General features: G+C 37.0%; 1 protein-coding gene across 9 annotated transcripts in view; it reads left to right on the plus strand.

Annotated features, from left to right (window-relative positions):
• Positions 1 to 11,873, plus strand: part of LOC112514312 — an 18,482-nt gene extending 6,609 nt beyond the window's left edge. For 3 of the 9 annotated variants that reach the window (XM_025120703.1, XM_025120708.1, XM_025120707.1), the window contains exons 4-8: positions 3,323 to 4,124; positions 6,761 to 8,957; positions 10,811 to 10,910; positions 11,001 to 11,118; positions 11,513 to 11,873. In XM_025120703.1, the coding sequence (XP_024976471.1) occupies positions 3,323 to 4,124; positions 6,761 to 8,957; positions 10,811 to 10,840 (3,029 nt within the window). In that variant the 3' untranslated portion in view covers positions 10,841 to 10,910; positions 11,001 to 11,118; positions 11,513 to 11,873. Of the gene's footprint in view, positions 1 to 3,322; positions 4,125 to 6,760; positions 8,958 to 10,810; positions 10,915 to 10,983; positions 11,359 to 11,443 lie in introns of all 9 variants that reach the window. The other 6 variants (XM_025120711.1, XM_025120709.1, XM_025120710.1 and 3 more) reach the window with 6 other exon arrangements.
• Positions 11,874 to 12,971: the final 1,098 nt, after the last annotated feature.

The raw sequence follows: 12,971 nt of genomic DNA on the forward strand, positions 1-12,971 counted from the left end.
ATTAAATTGAAATTAATATTAATTCATAATTAATAATTATTTAATACTTAATAATTATTTAATAATTAATAATTATTTAATAATTAATAATTAATATTAATCAGGGTTATAATTGGAAAAAGTGAGAATAAGCTCCTAATAAGCTACCCCCAACTAGCTTTTCAATAAGCTAGCTTATGTCCATCCAAACATGTACTCAGAAAATAAGCTAGCTTATGTTTGTCATGCAATGTCTTAAAAGTTTTAAACCGAAGTGTTCAAAGCAAAATCTTCTGCTGTATGATCCACAAGTCAATTTCTTGTTCTTCTGTTGATATGATCGTGAGTCCATCTGCAATATCAATTTCTTGTTCTTCTGTTACCACAAGTCAATATTTGTATTCTTCGGGTGTATTTGCTGTTTCCACTATCATTGCTTCTTTCCTTTTCAAATTTTAGTGCATTTGTTTCATTTTTAGTCGTCTTTTATTGAATATTATTATTTTCCATCTTCTTTTGTAATGTTAGTATCCATGTAGAACTTCTAGGAGTAGCGGTCGTTGAATTATGGGTTCCTAAATTGTTTGCTGATGACAACTGAAAGTTTTAGTCTCTAAAAGCTGACTTAAAAACTTGTGTCTGCAATGGAGTATCTGTCTGGTACTGCAATTCTATAAAAGGTTAAGCATTAAGAAACACCCAGTTGTTATAACAGATCTTGAAATCCCTTTTAGTCGTTGCTATTCGCTTAACCTTAAAATCTTTATTAGAAGGCATACAGCATTGAAATCTGAGATGGATTGGTCCCGCTATTCCCGCATCGGGAATAGAGTAAGCTTCTCTTCTTTCGCTGCCTCTGCCTCTCCTCTGGTTTAGAACCCCCAAATCCGCAATGACAATGATTGCTTCAAGGTCCACCTCTTAATAGAAGACCYGATCCATCTTCTCTTGAATCTCGCAATGAGCATTACTGCTGTTGGAAGAGATTCGTAACATACCATCGAATTATCAAAATAACTTCTGTGAAGCAATAAAAATTTGAAAGCACAAAGTCCTAAAATTTGCCCACATATACCAAGCAAATGTCGTGTGCACAACCTTTCACGGAGAGAAAGGGAATGGGTTCAATGCCTAAGTTCATCTAAAAAACAAAGATAAAGAAAACTGTAAGAACTATGTGGAAGTTAGAGGGGATGTTCCTGCTTTATTAAGGGACATTGCTTAGTGGATTGGTTCACGGAAACAACCACTCTACCCTTTAGGGTAGAGCACAGGTCTCTGCATACATCCCACCCCCAGACCCTTTTGAGTGGGATATACTTCTTTGGTTTGGTTTGGCTAAATGGAATTGCTATGTAGATGTGCTCTTTAGAAGATAGCTAATTTCTGGATGGAGGAAAATGTGTAATAGAGCCAACAAAATAAACGAAAATTGGATTTTACTGTTTTATGAGTTCTGATTTGCTCATATTCTACCTTTCATTAAATTCCTGAAAGGTGTGCCCACAACGACTTCTCTTAATTCAGCTAAAATTGATATTTCTTTATCGAGCATAAATGCTCAAACTTCCATTCTTCTTGCGTTTGTGTCTTCACTTGCTGAAGAAAATGGTTCTTAAGAATATTTTTTATTTTTCAATGGATTTTAATATCATAAATGTATGTCCAATTGAAGATAAACTTAAAAGGGGTGCACTGAGTTAGTGGCAAATGCACTGATTTTTTTGGTAATGTCAACTGTGCAAGTGAAAATTTGTATCCTGTGTTAAATTGAAGACCCTGGATTTGCTTCAAAGGGACATGTGAGGTTACTCCCATGGGATTTGTGACCAATGAACTAGTTAGCTGGAAAAAGTTGAGACGTAAGATTCTGATTGGAGGGGGATACATAAGGTCACATACAAGGATTTAGTAGGAAATTCAGGAAATTGCAATGCTACGAGTTGTTTCGTTCTAACCTGGTTCTTTATAATTTTGTAGAGTGTTGCGTAGACCTCATTGACTTTGGATGTTTAAGGTTTCCTTTGATGTGTGTTTGGGTTCATAATTGTTATGGGTACCTTGGTGTCCTCTGCTTTGACCAATTGGCAAGGCATACTTTCACCTTGCTGCAGTGCGGTCTAATGGCAATTCTTTTGTAATTCTTTTTGATGCATGTCTGATGCACAAATTTACTCCAATAAAAAGTAAAATAGAGAAACAAAACCCCCTAGCCTAGATCAATTCTGAGGCCCAACTTTAAGCCCTAATCAATTGTGTACTGTAGAGTGGATTGGTGAGACGAGCTTGAAGATGAGTGTGCGCCGGAGATGAATTAGGAAACTCAAGTTGCATGCACCAGAGAAAAATTGTCTCTTTATCCGAAGAGTGTCTCTGTTCTTTTTTCGTTTCTTTCTTCAATTTTCTTCGGTGCCCAGTTCTATTTTTTTAAACACATACATGACATAACAGTAACATGTTTCTTTTATATTTTATTGTTCTTTTCCCAAAGCTGACACTACCAAATCCAGAGCAATGCACAATTTTTCATGCATGGTGCGCAAGTGATGACTGCAACATTGCTTCTTATTTGGAAATTTTAGCAACATTTGACAATAAATTCTAGATAAAAAGACTTATAATTATGTCACGTATGTGTTTTAATTTTTGAATTTTAGGTTATAATCATTGTAGTTGATGTATTATGCATTTTAACTTAAAAATTATAGGCATCAAGCATAATTTTGTTCTATTTGTGTTGCCTGGGCATATTTTAGTGGTACTTAGACTTATTTTATCTTTGGAGGTTAATGTTGGTATATTTTTGCATAATGGGATCATGTTATCAAATAGTTTTTAAGCATAAATATCATATGGTGACTGATTTCCACTATATTTACTGCATGGCGGGTGCTCGCCTGGCATGACTTCGTGCTTGCTGGTTGGCTAGCATTATTCGTTGTGGTGCCATGAACTGACTTGCTGGGACAACTGTGACGCTGTGATAGTATGACATATATTGGTATTAGATCAGGAGAAATTGCTGATATTTTATTCAAACACTGGTTATTACCTTTTGGCTATTTTATTTTAGATGCTCGTACTTTAAATGCATGCTAAGTTTTGAAATTAAATACCCACTTATGGTTCAAGATAATCTTGTAGTCAAATACACTACATAAGATTGTTATCTGTTGGTTACTGCTTATTTTAGCTGAGTTTGTTGAACATTTTTTTAATCCCTCGACTTTAACAGATGTGGTATAAGATTTACTTCATGACATTTAGCTGCTAACATATTTAACAAGTTCCAGCACAACTCCTGCCCATCAAACAAATAAATAAAATCTCTTCTGTAATGTAGGGGCCAATCTATCTCAGGACGATATGCAGTTTGAAAAGTCATCAATGAAGGTTGGTGTTTCTGATTCTGAATGGCCTTTAGACAGCAAAGCAGAGCAACACAACATAACTTTATATCAAGAGATGAACCAATCAGGTGCATCTGATGCAGCAGAAGTCAGGTCCTCGGAGGTTCCTGGTGATCTCATCAGAGGCACTAGCCCCTTTAGACTTATACAAGGCTATGCTTCTGATGATAGTTCCGAAAATGATAGTGAACCACATCTTGAAAATTTAAGTCCTGGAGCAGTACAAATCAAAGAAGGTACTACAGGCTTGGATGCTTTGCAGACAGTTATAGAATCCAAGGATCCTTCAGAAATTGACAAGGGATTGAGGTCATTGGAAGGTTCTTTGAATACAGCATTTGAATTTCCTGAACCTTCCACAAGGACAGAAGATTTGGAGGGAAAAACTGGCTCATACATTGTGAGGGAGCAGGTTGAACAGGATGGTAATGACAACTCCAGTGAAGCATTTGTTGATGGTGGCACATCTATAATAGATTTCAAACAAAAGGATCGCTTGATAGATGATACTGTTGGTTCTAAAAATGGTGGGACTCAGAAGGAAGATAGGAATGCTAAGTTAGAAGTTGATGAGTTTGGGAGAATGGTCAAGGCAGGTGCTAGTGACAGTGACTCTGATGACTATACCAGGAGGCGTGGTAAAAGAGGCAGAAGTAAGAGTAGAAGTCGATCTCCTGTTGGAAGGAGGAGAAGGAGTCCATGGAGGAGAAGGGAGAATCGCAGTCGGTCTCGAAGGTATCACTGTAATTTTTGCTGTGTTCCTCTTTTTTTGGTATATAAATTCTTCTTCACTTTGGTTCACAATTTCAAGTTTCTGATTGTTCCCTTAATTCACAAGCAGTCACATATGTTACGCTCTCTCTCTCTCTCTCTCTCTTACAGGGGCAGGTTCATGTAGGAACCTTAAATATTTTGAGAACCCGGAACCACCTATTTTATATAGTATTCCTGATGAATAACATGATAAATATTCATGACGAATGTTGTGCCATATATTTATGATGAATAATATTCGTTATTATTCAAGGTTAGTCATCATAAATACGACATAAAATAGGTGGTTCCCGGGTTCTCAAAATATTTAAGGATCCTAAATGAACCTCCCTCTTTCTATATATACACATATCCATATATATAATCCTCATAAAGATCACTACAAATTGAAAAGCATTTTCTCCCTCATGTCATGCTTTATGATAAAATTATTTAATATTTACGTATGATACTACTAACTGGAACAACACTGATGGATACATCAGAAGCTTCTCTGTCCATTCATTTGAAACATATTTGATAATATCTTTTTGTAAAATTATAGAAATAACAATTTAATCGAAAAATCCATTTTTATTAGCTAGACCTTGATTAAGTGGACCAATACCATTTGACGCATTAGAAGCTTCTCTGTCCTTATATGTGGAACATGTTTTTAGGATATCTTTTTGTAGAATGTAGAAACAACACTTTGATTAGAAAATCCAGTTTTTGTTAACTAGACCAAGAGATCCTAGATTTGCATGTCAAAAGGTGTGTGGTGCTTAACATTCTATTGTCTCTGTCGCTCCTAAATCTGTGTCCTCTCGACTAAGGCTATATTGTAACCAAGGTGAGTATTATTAGTAGCTTTTAGTGTCTGTGCTATTAAATTGCATTTTTATTAAGCTAAACCATATGACTGATCCATACGCTTTTGCGCAACTTGCATGGTTTGTCCCTGCAGTGCAACCTCCGATAAGTTGTCCCTTTGACCAGCTTTTTGTGTTATCCAAAGGTCCTAATATAACTTCTTGAATTGACCCCATGTACTATTGATAAATTAGTAAATTGTATAAAATCCACACATGAAGACTGCAAACATTTGTTGTTCTCATCTCTCTTCTCCATGTGTTTGTGTGCCTGCACCCCTACTCCACCAACCTGTTGTCTTCACCATCTTCACCTGAGAAAAGAACTGGTCAGTAGATCTAGTGTCATGGTGAACAAAGACTTCCAAGTGCAATTGTTAGTTGTTTGTATGCTTTCCTCATCAGTTATGTCTTCTGAGGCTATATGAAGAAGAATAGCGAGGATGAATGAGGTAGCATCACCTGCTATCCAGCCATGAGTGTCTTTTGAGCTCCATCGATCTTCTTTTTCATCGGAAAACTGTGACGATCCTTTTTGCAGTCCTGATCTGGTCAATCACCGTTATCTTGGACATCAGCAGCAAGATTAATCGACAAATAGTAAAGATTGACTTTTGATTTTTACATTGTATTGCTACCTATGCTGTTACAGCGGTCAAAATACAAAATAGCGGTCAGGACTGATATTTGAAATAGCGGTCATCGCAGTGGTATAGCAGTTCAAAAAATAGCGGTTTATATAATATTTCTTAGAATTATATACAATATATATATATATATGTATGCATACATAAACATATTATATGCATTAATTAAAAATACAGTGTTAACATCAAAACATCAACTTAAACAAGTTTCACAAACACAAAATAGGAAAAGTGTTCATAAAAAAGCTAATCGCAAGCAATAAGTTCAGCATCCGAGTCAACATCATCTAATATCAGTATTGTGGACCGCACTTACCTCAAATATCGGTGAAATAGCGGTAAATTGCGTTGCTATTATTGAAACCGCAATTTTGCCACCGCTATTTTGCTTATGACCAATAACCTCTATTGCGCGGCAATTAACAGCATAGATTGCCACACCCCTGATAGAAGTGAATTCAGCATCCTTCCTGTAAGTTCATATTTGTGTCTTCCTTAAATTTAATTGCGACTAACGAACTTGTAATAAAATAAGCGTTAAATTTTTTAGTATGAGTTGTCATCACTTCCTCTCTGAAAGTTATAACTATCCCGTTTTAAGCTTTTGTGCTTAGAAATAGAAACAAAGAAAGCACAATGGGAGATGATAGTGTGTAAGCGTGAAACCATTGTTGTTAAGGTGAACTACTCCTGTAGTTTTTCAACTTCGTACAATAAATGGCTCAGTTAGTGGATCAATCCATGAATGTTTTTCATACTTTATTTATTTTTTTGCTGACAGTGATGATTGTCGACAAAAGATCAATTAGGATGATGGCATGTTTAGTAATTATCAGCTGTAAGATGGGGGAAATTTTTGAATATGCCATTTTCAAACGCCCAATCTAAACATACTTTCGAAGTGGGTAAAAGCTGGTCAAAGGGACAAGTTGTGTGAGTTTGACTGAGGGTTGAATCTTGCAAGTTGACATTAAGCCTAAAGACCAATTATATGACTTCATATGATTACTATCGTCGTAGCACTAGAATTTTTGCTGCTACTTTTTTTCTTCTTAAAGATGAAGTTTTCTTAATGGATGTATTTTCTAAATCTTGGCAGCTGGTCCCCCAAGAAAAGAAGCAGGAGCAGGTCTCCTTATAGGTATGGGGGAGGGGCCGGTGGCGACTGGACCAGAAGGAATAGAAGTCACCTACCAGTTTGTTTTGATTTTCGTCGAGGCAAGTGCTTCCGTGGGGAGTCATGTAGGTACCTTCATGACTCTGAAAAGAGTGAGGAATCCAGGCATCACAAGAACAAGCAGCAGTACCAAGAGGTGCCAGATAGATTAAAAAGCTATGGTAAATTAGTACCTGAGAAAGATGAGGTCGATGGCCAAGAGATTTTGCTCTATCAGGATGTTGATAAAGGTAGCGAGAGGGTCAAGGAAGGGTTTGTGGAGCCTGCAAGTCACTCCGCGGAGGTTGTAAGTCCTCATGAAACCTTGGATGTTGATAAGCTGGTTGGTAATGTCCCTGCTGCTGTTCCAACTGATGTGGATGGGGAAAGGTTGCTTGGCATTGGGAATCTGCAGTCACAAGCCAATCCTTCTGGTCCATTGCTTCAAAATTCCAATGACCAACTTCAGCCAAATACTGAACACCCTGCAACTGATCAAAGATCGGCCATCCCAGGCCAACTTTCAATCAGTGCACGTCCTTCAAACCAAGTATCTCCAGCCGAAGCACAACTGCTCCTTCCCCCACTTTCACAAGGTACACATGCCTCAAGTCCTTCACAGCTTCCCAGAGAATACAACGTCAAGCCAACATCAAATTATTCTTCACATTCTGCTTCTGCAGAAATATATCCTCCGTATCAAGCCCTGTTGTCTTCTGAACTTCCTGAGTTATCTGCTCCACCTGCTTCCTCCTGGAACCCTTTGCCACCACCACCGCCACGCCCCCAACTCGGTGGTCCCTTGTCGCAGTATCAGCAGACTCAGCTGCCACCTCGTATGAACTATCCTTTTCAGGGATTTGTCAGACCCTGTCCACCTGAAATGCCCACTCATTCGCTGGTTGGTGAGTCTCATCTGGGAACATACCCTCCTGCACTGGAGTCTCAACGACCTCTGTCACACACCGAAGATTTTAGACCAAGAACATTCCCTATGAACTACCCAATCCCCCAACAACCGGGAGGTCCCAGGAATTTTGGTGAAGAGAACTTTCCACGGATTCCATCACCAAATTTAGTTTCTTCCAATTCCAACTCACAGGGTGATGCTCATCCTCACTCTCTTCGCTTTTCTAGGGAACCAGGTGAGAGCGTGCCTCCAGGGGGGATTCGTGTTCCATCTTCTGAAGGTCAAGCTTATATGTCTAGATACAGCTTGCCAAACCCTGTGGCTGATAGCATTTCTATGCTGGGGGAGCCAGGGAAGATTAATCTGAGATATCCTACTGATTTTCCTGCTGGGGGTCAGGTCTCTGGCATGTCTGATTTTGGACGATCTAGAATCTCAAGCCACTACAATCCTTATGCATCTACCTTCGATCAGCCACTGAGTACCAAGTTTAGTTCGGGTGCTTTTAGTCGAGACAACAGTAGCAATTATGGTGCTTTCATCGGTCAGAATCACATACCTGATGAAGGGAAAGGTGTTGGCAGTATCAGCTCAAGGAATATGAATATCTCACCCACTTCTATGCATTATTTTGCACGTAGTATTCCTAGGTCTGGAGGTGACCAATATGATCCACTCTTCGACAGCATTGAGCCATCTTTAAACTCATTCAGAAAAAGTGATCATGGTAATAAGATTGAAGGAACGGACATCCCTGACATGTTGAGGCTCCGCGGCTCAAATAAGCTTTTGGATCTGGAAGAGAACAGCAAACACAAAGAGGTTGCTGTTGCTGCAAGTACATCTGTGGAAAATGACGAATTTGGTGAGACAGCAGATGCGGAAGTGGGTGCTGTGGAAAATGACAGTCCTATCTCTCCGATTGATTTACCAGATGTGGCACCAGGAGAGATTGAGATCGATCAAGTGAAGAATCCAGGGAAAACTAAAAAGAGCAAAGATTCTAGATCGATGAAACTTTTTAAAGTCGCTCTTGCTGATTTTGTGAAGGAAGTCCTAAAGCCATCATGGCGACAGGGGAATATGAGCAAAGAGGCCTTTAAGACCATTGTTAAGAAGACTGTCGATAAAGTATCGGGAGCTATGAAGAAACACCAGCTACCCAAGTCACAGGCAAAGATCAATCAATATATCGATTCCTCTCAAAGAAAGCTAACAAAGCTTGTAATGGTAAACCATTCTTCTCAGTTCTCTCTAAAGCTATCTTTGTGTATGTTGATGCATTTCTACTCTTTAATACTTTAAACTCAATGCTATTTGAAACAGACATCCATATTTCTATGTTTTTTTGTTCATTCTGGAAAAAGGATGGAGTATAAACTATTTGGCAAACAGATGCAATTTCAAAAATCATACTCTGTCCCACAATAAATGTCCGCAATGAAAAAGGCGCACGGTTACAGAAATGTGTAATTATTACATTTTTCATAATTAAATGGCAATTTTACCCTTGATAATAAACGGAGTTATGAATTTTTCCATCTCATAATAAAGGATAAATTGGAAAGTACGCACTTATTTTTTAAAGTGGACACTTATTTTGGGACAAACTAAAATTGAAATGTGGACCCTTGTTTTGGGAGGGAGAGAGTACTTGATTTGATGCATTGGAGCCGAGTCATTATCTCTGTAATGTGAAGTTTGTTGAAATGTGATGGATCTCTGCTGTTCTATCTATTGTTATGCTTGTAAAAAGGCACTCTAAGCTCATTTATTTCAGTTAGTCTTTTTTGTGTTGATTTGCTAGAAAGTGATAGCCGGGGTGGATGATGGGGTTTATTTTTGTTCAGTTAGAACTAAAGAAATATATAGAGAGAGTTCTGTGGCTTAGAAATAAGATATGATGCAATATTAGTTGTTTAATTCCACTCTTATCTATACTATCTTATTAAGCAAATTTAGCAAAAGTCTTAAAGTCTTAAAATATTAAATGACCAAAATACCCTTTATACTATTTTTTCACTTTTTCACCCCCTACTCTCCTCACATACACTCACTCTCTTACAACCGATTTTTTTAAAATTATAATTTTAAATTTACACTTTATACCCCTATAATTAATTAATTAATTTAATTTACGTCCTTTACTTTTAAATGTTTCATTTTAAACATTTATCAAATTAACATACATAATCGTATATCAATTAAAACATGTTTAAAAAATACATTTTTATTTTAACAAGTTACACCATTATAATCGTCTCGTTAATACCTTCGAAATGAGTCCAATATTGAATAGTTTTTGACTTAATTATATTATTATATATTATATATACTGTGAAAAAATATTTTTAATATTTACGATTTATACTTTTATAATTATTTATTTTTTTGGGGCTAGGCTGTTCAAATTGCACTATATAATATGTTTTGAATTAATATATTCTTGGGTTTTTTTGAAATATATATATACATGTATTAATTCAACCTTAATCTGAGTTTCTGGACAAGAAAGAGAGTAAGCAGTTGAAATTTCATTCTAAAACCCACATTTTTTTGTCTTTTCATGGCTTATGATCTGTCAAATTTGTAGTTTTCTTTATTGGTTTTGAGTGTTTATCTTAAAACTCAAATTTCTTGGTTCTTTGCTCTTGGTGTAAATCGAATATATTTGTGGAGTCGTTTAAATATGTTGAATTTTAAATATATTGGATTTTAAACTGTCATACAATTTTTTTCATCGATAGTCTGTAATTGGAATCATAACTCTTATTTATTCAAATTGTATTAATATGTAAAGACCAAGTGTAACCTATATCATCGTTAAATCTTATCTTATAAAATCAGTGGAACTTCAAAATCGTTAAAATTCATGGCTCCCGTCGCATTGCGCGAATGCGGGTACACAACTAGTTTCTTTAACTGGTACCATGTGCCAGAAAAAACACAAATATGACTTTGCATCTGTAAGTTTTTTTTTTGAGTTTTCTTTTTGGGTTGTTAAGAGAAAACAAGGTCATTGTTTCCCTTCCCTAATAAATACCTGATCTAACCTTACTAATTTTCCTCATATTATTTTGCAGGGCTATGTTGACAAGTATGTGAAGGTTTAGTAATATATTTGATTGCAGTTGTAACGTTGGGATGTGTATGAATTTGAGCATGTAATCTCTTGCTATGTTGGTAGGTGGGAGTTCTTTGTAGACATTATTTAAGTTTTCAGACTTATATCTGAATGCCAACTGAGATTTACTAGCACTTGTTGTGTAGCAGAACTATGGGAATCAATCAATGCTTGCCATTTACTTCCAAATCACAATGAATATATCTGATGGCTGATTATGAAATAAGTTCAGACCTCAGCAGAGTTGTAAGGGATTCTCCAGAACATGTATGTAGTACATTATCTTTTCAAATTTGGCTAGTTTCTTGTGCTGTTTAATAGATGCTCTCTCTATTTTTTTTCCTATTTGTATTGTTGTTGCTACTCATATCTAACTTTCAATGTTTAGAGTATCTGTTTTTCTCTGTTTTCACACTTTGCAAGGGTCTTAAAGGAATCAGCCGCTCTACTCTTTAGGGTAGAGGTCAGGTCTGCATAAATCTTAACCCCCCTGGACCTCACCTCCAGGTGGGATTTACTAGGCTCGTTTGGTTTTTAATATTTTGACATAGTTTATGCTGATTTTTAATATTTATTGCATGGTATGACTCAGGACCATTTATTGCCTAATGCCTACAATGCATCTGAAAGCCGAGGATAATGTTATATACCTTTGGTGTAGGTTTTGGTCCCTGTGCATTAGAGCTTTGTCAATCACAGCCTATGAACATAAGGCCATTCCCTAGTTGAACTAGCTGTATTACTGAAAAGAAGATGCTTCAACTTGAAGAATTTGTTCCTTTTGGATGTATGAATCAAGGTTTATCATTTGGATCTTTGCTTTTGAATCTCATGTTTGTGTCACATTTGTAGCAACTCAGTGAGTCACCGTGTGGTCTCATAGTATGTAAAGTGTACAAATCCGAAGCATATGAAATAGTAGCGGTTTTAGATCGTTTTTCTCAAAGGCAAGATGCTATGATGTATATGATATTTGAAGGTGATAGGTAATGTATACTTGGTTATGAATTTTGTTTAAAAGTTTGTTTAAAAGTTTGTTTCTGATAATGAAGTTTGGTTTTAGTTGCACTTGTACCCAGCCATCTGTATTGTTACGCAGGGTGAGTTTTTTATTTACATCTTAGTTATATTATCCTTGTGTGGAATGTTCCATTGGTTCAAGTTAATAATCCCTTTCTATAGGGACTAGACAAGATTTTAGGGGATGTTTGCTACCTGCTTATCGGTAAGAGGCGCTTATTTGGTCAGAGATGTTGCTGTTTACCAAGCCTCTCTTATAGGTCCATGATGCTGACCTGGTAAGCTAAGGGAGGGACTCTTTGGGGCTATTTATGAACACAAATTGGGTAATAGCTAACTGAGTAAGTGAGGCTCTTGATCTTTAACCGGACAGCAACATTGTGGGTCAGAGGGTGTGGATAAACAGCGTTATTCTTACTGAGTCAGCACCACTTATAGCCGGTAAGAAGTGGTAAAGTGTTTAGTAAGCAGGCCAATGATTGGTGCCGACCTAGACCATCCTCTTAGGAGGTTAGCGCTTACCCAATTTGTGTCGGTAAACGGCCTCTTTGGTTACTTTTGTTTTTAAATATGGTTACTGTGGTTTCTGACTAATTTATTTGTAAGAATTTGGTCATTTGTGGCAGAAGTGAATCCATGGAGACCATCACATTTACCATCAAACTCTGCCATTTCTTTTGGAGGGGATGTAGAATCATGGTGTGGTTCTTCTATTAAAAGAAAGTGTGATGAGTTTGATGCTAAACTTAAATGGCTAAGGGGCCGTTTACCAAACATTTACTCGGTGTGCTCTTACCGGCAAAATATACACTATCATTTACTTATTGGGTAAGATTTTAGTCCATCAAAACGACATCGTATGCACCAATTTACCCGGTAAGCACTTACCATGGTGAGAGTCGTTGCCCTCACTTACCGGGTAAGACTCTTGGTCCTTGTCTCGTTCTTACCGGGTAAGATTCTTGGTCCTTACCATATTCATCCGGTAATGTAATGTGATTTGGTAAGCACTTACCCGGGTAAGCGTTTGGTAAACGGCCCCTTACTCGTAAGAGCAATAACTGAGTTCGTTTGGTTTAGTTTCGTAACAGAATGCCATC

This window comes from Cynara cardunculus (genome assembly GCF_001531365.2).
Source record: "Cynara cardunculus var. scolymus isolate 2C chromosome LG 6, CcrdV1, whole genome shotgun sequence".
NCBI lineage: Eukaryota > Viridiplantae > Streptophyta > Magnoliopsida > Asterales > Asteraceae > Cynara > Cynara cardunculus.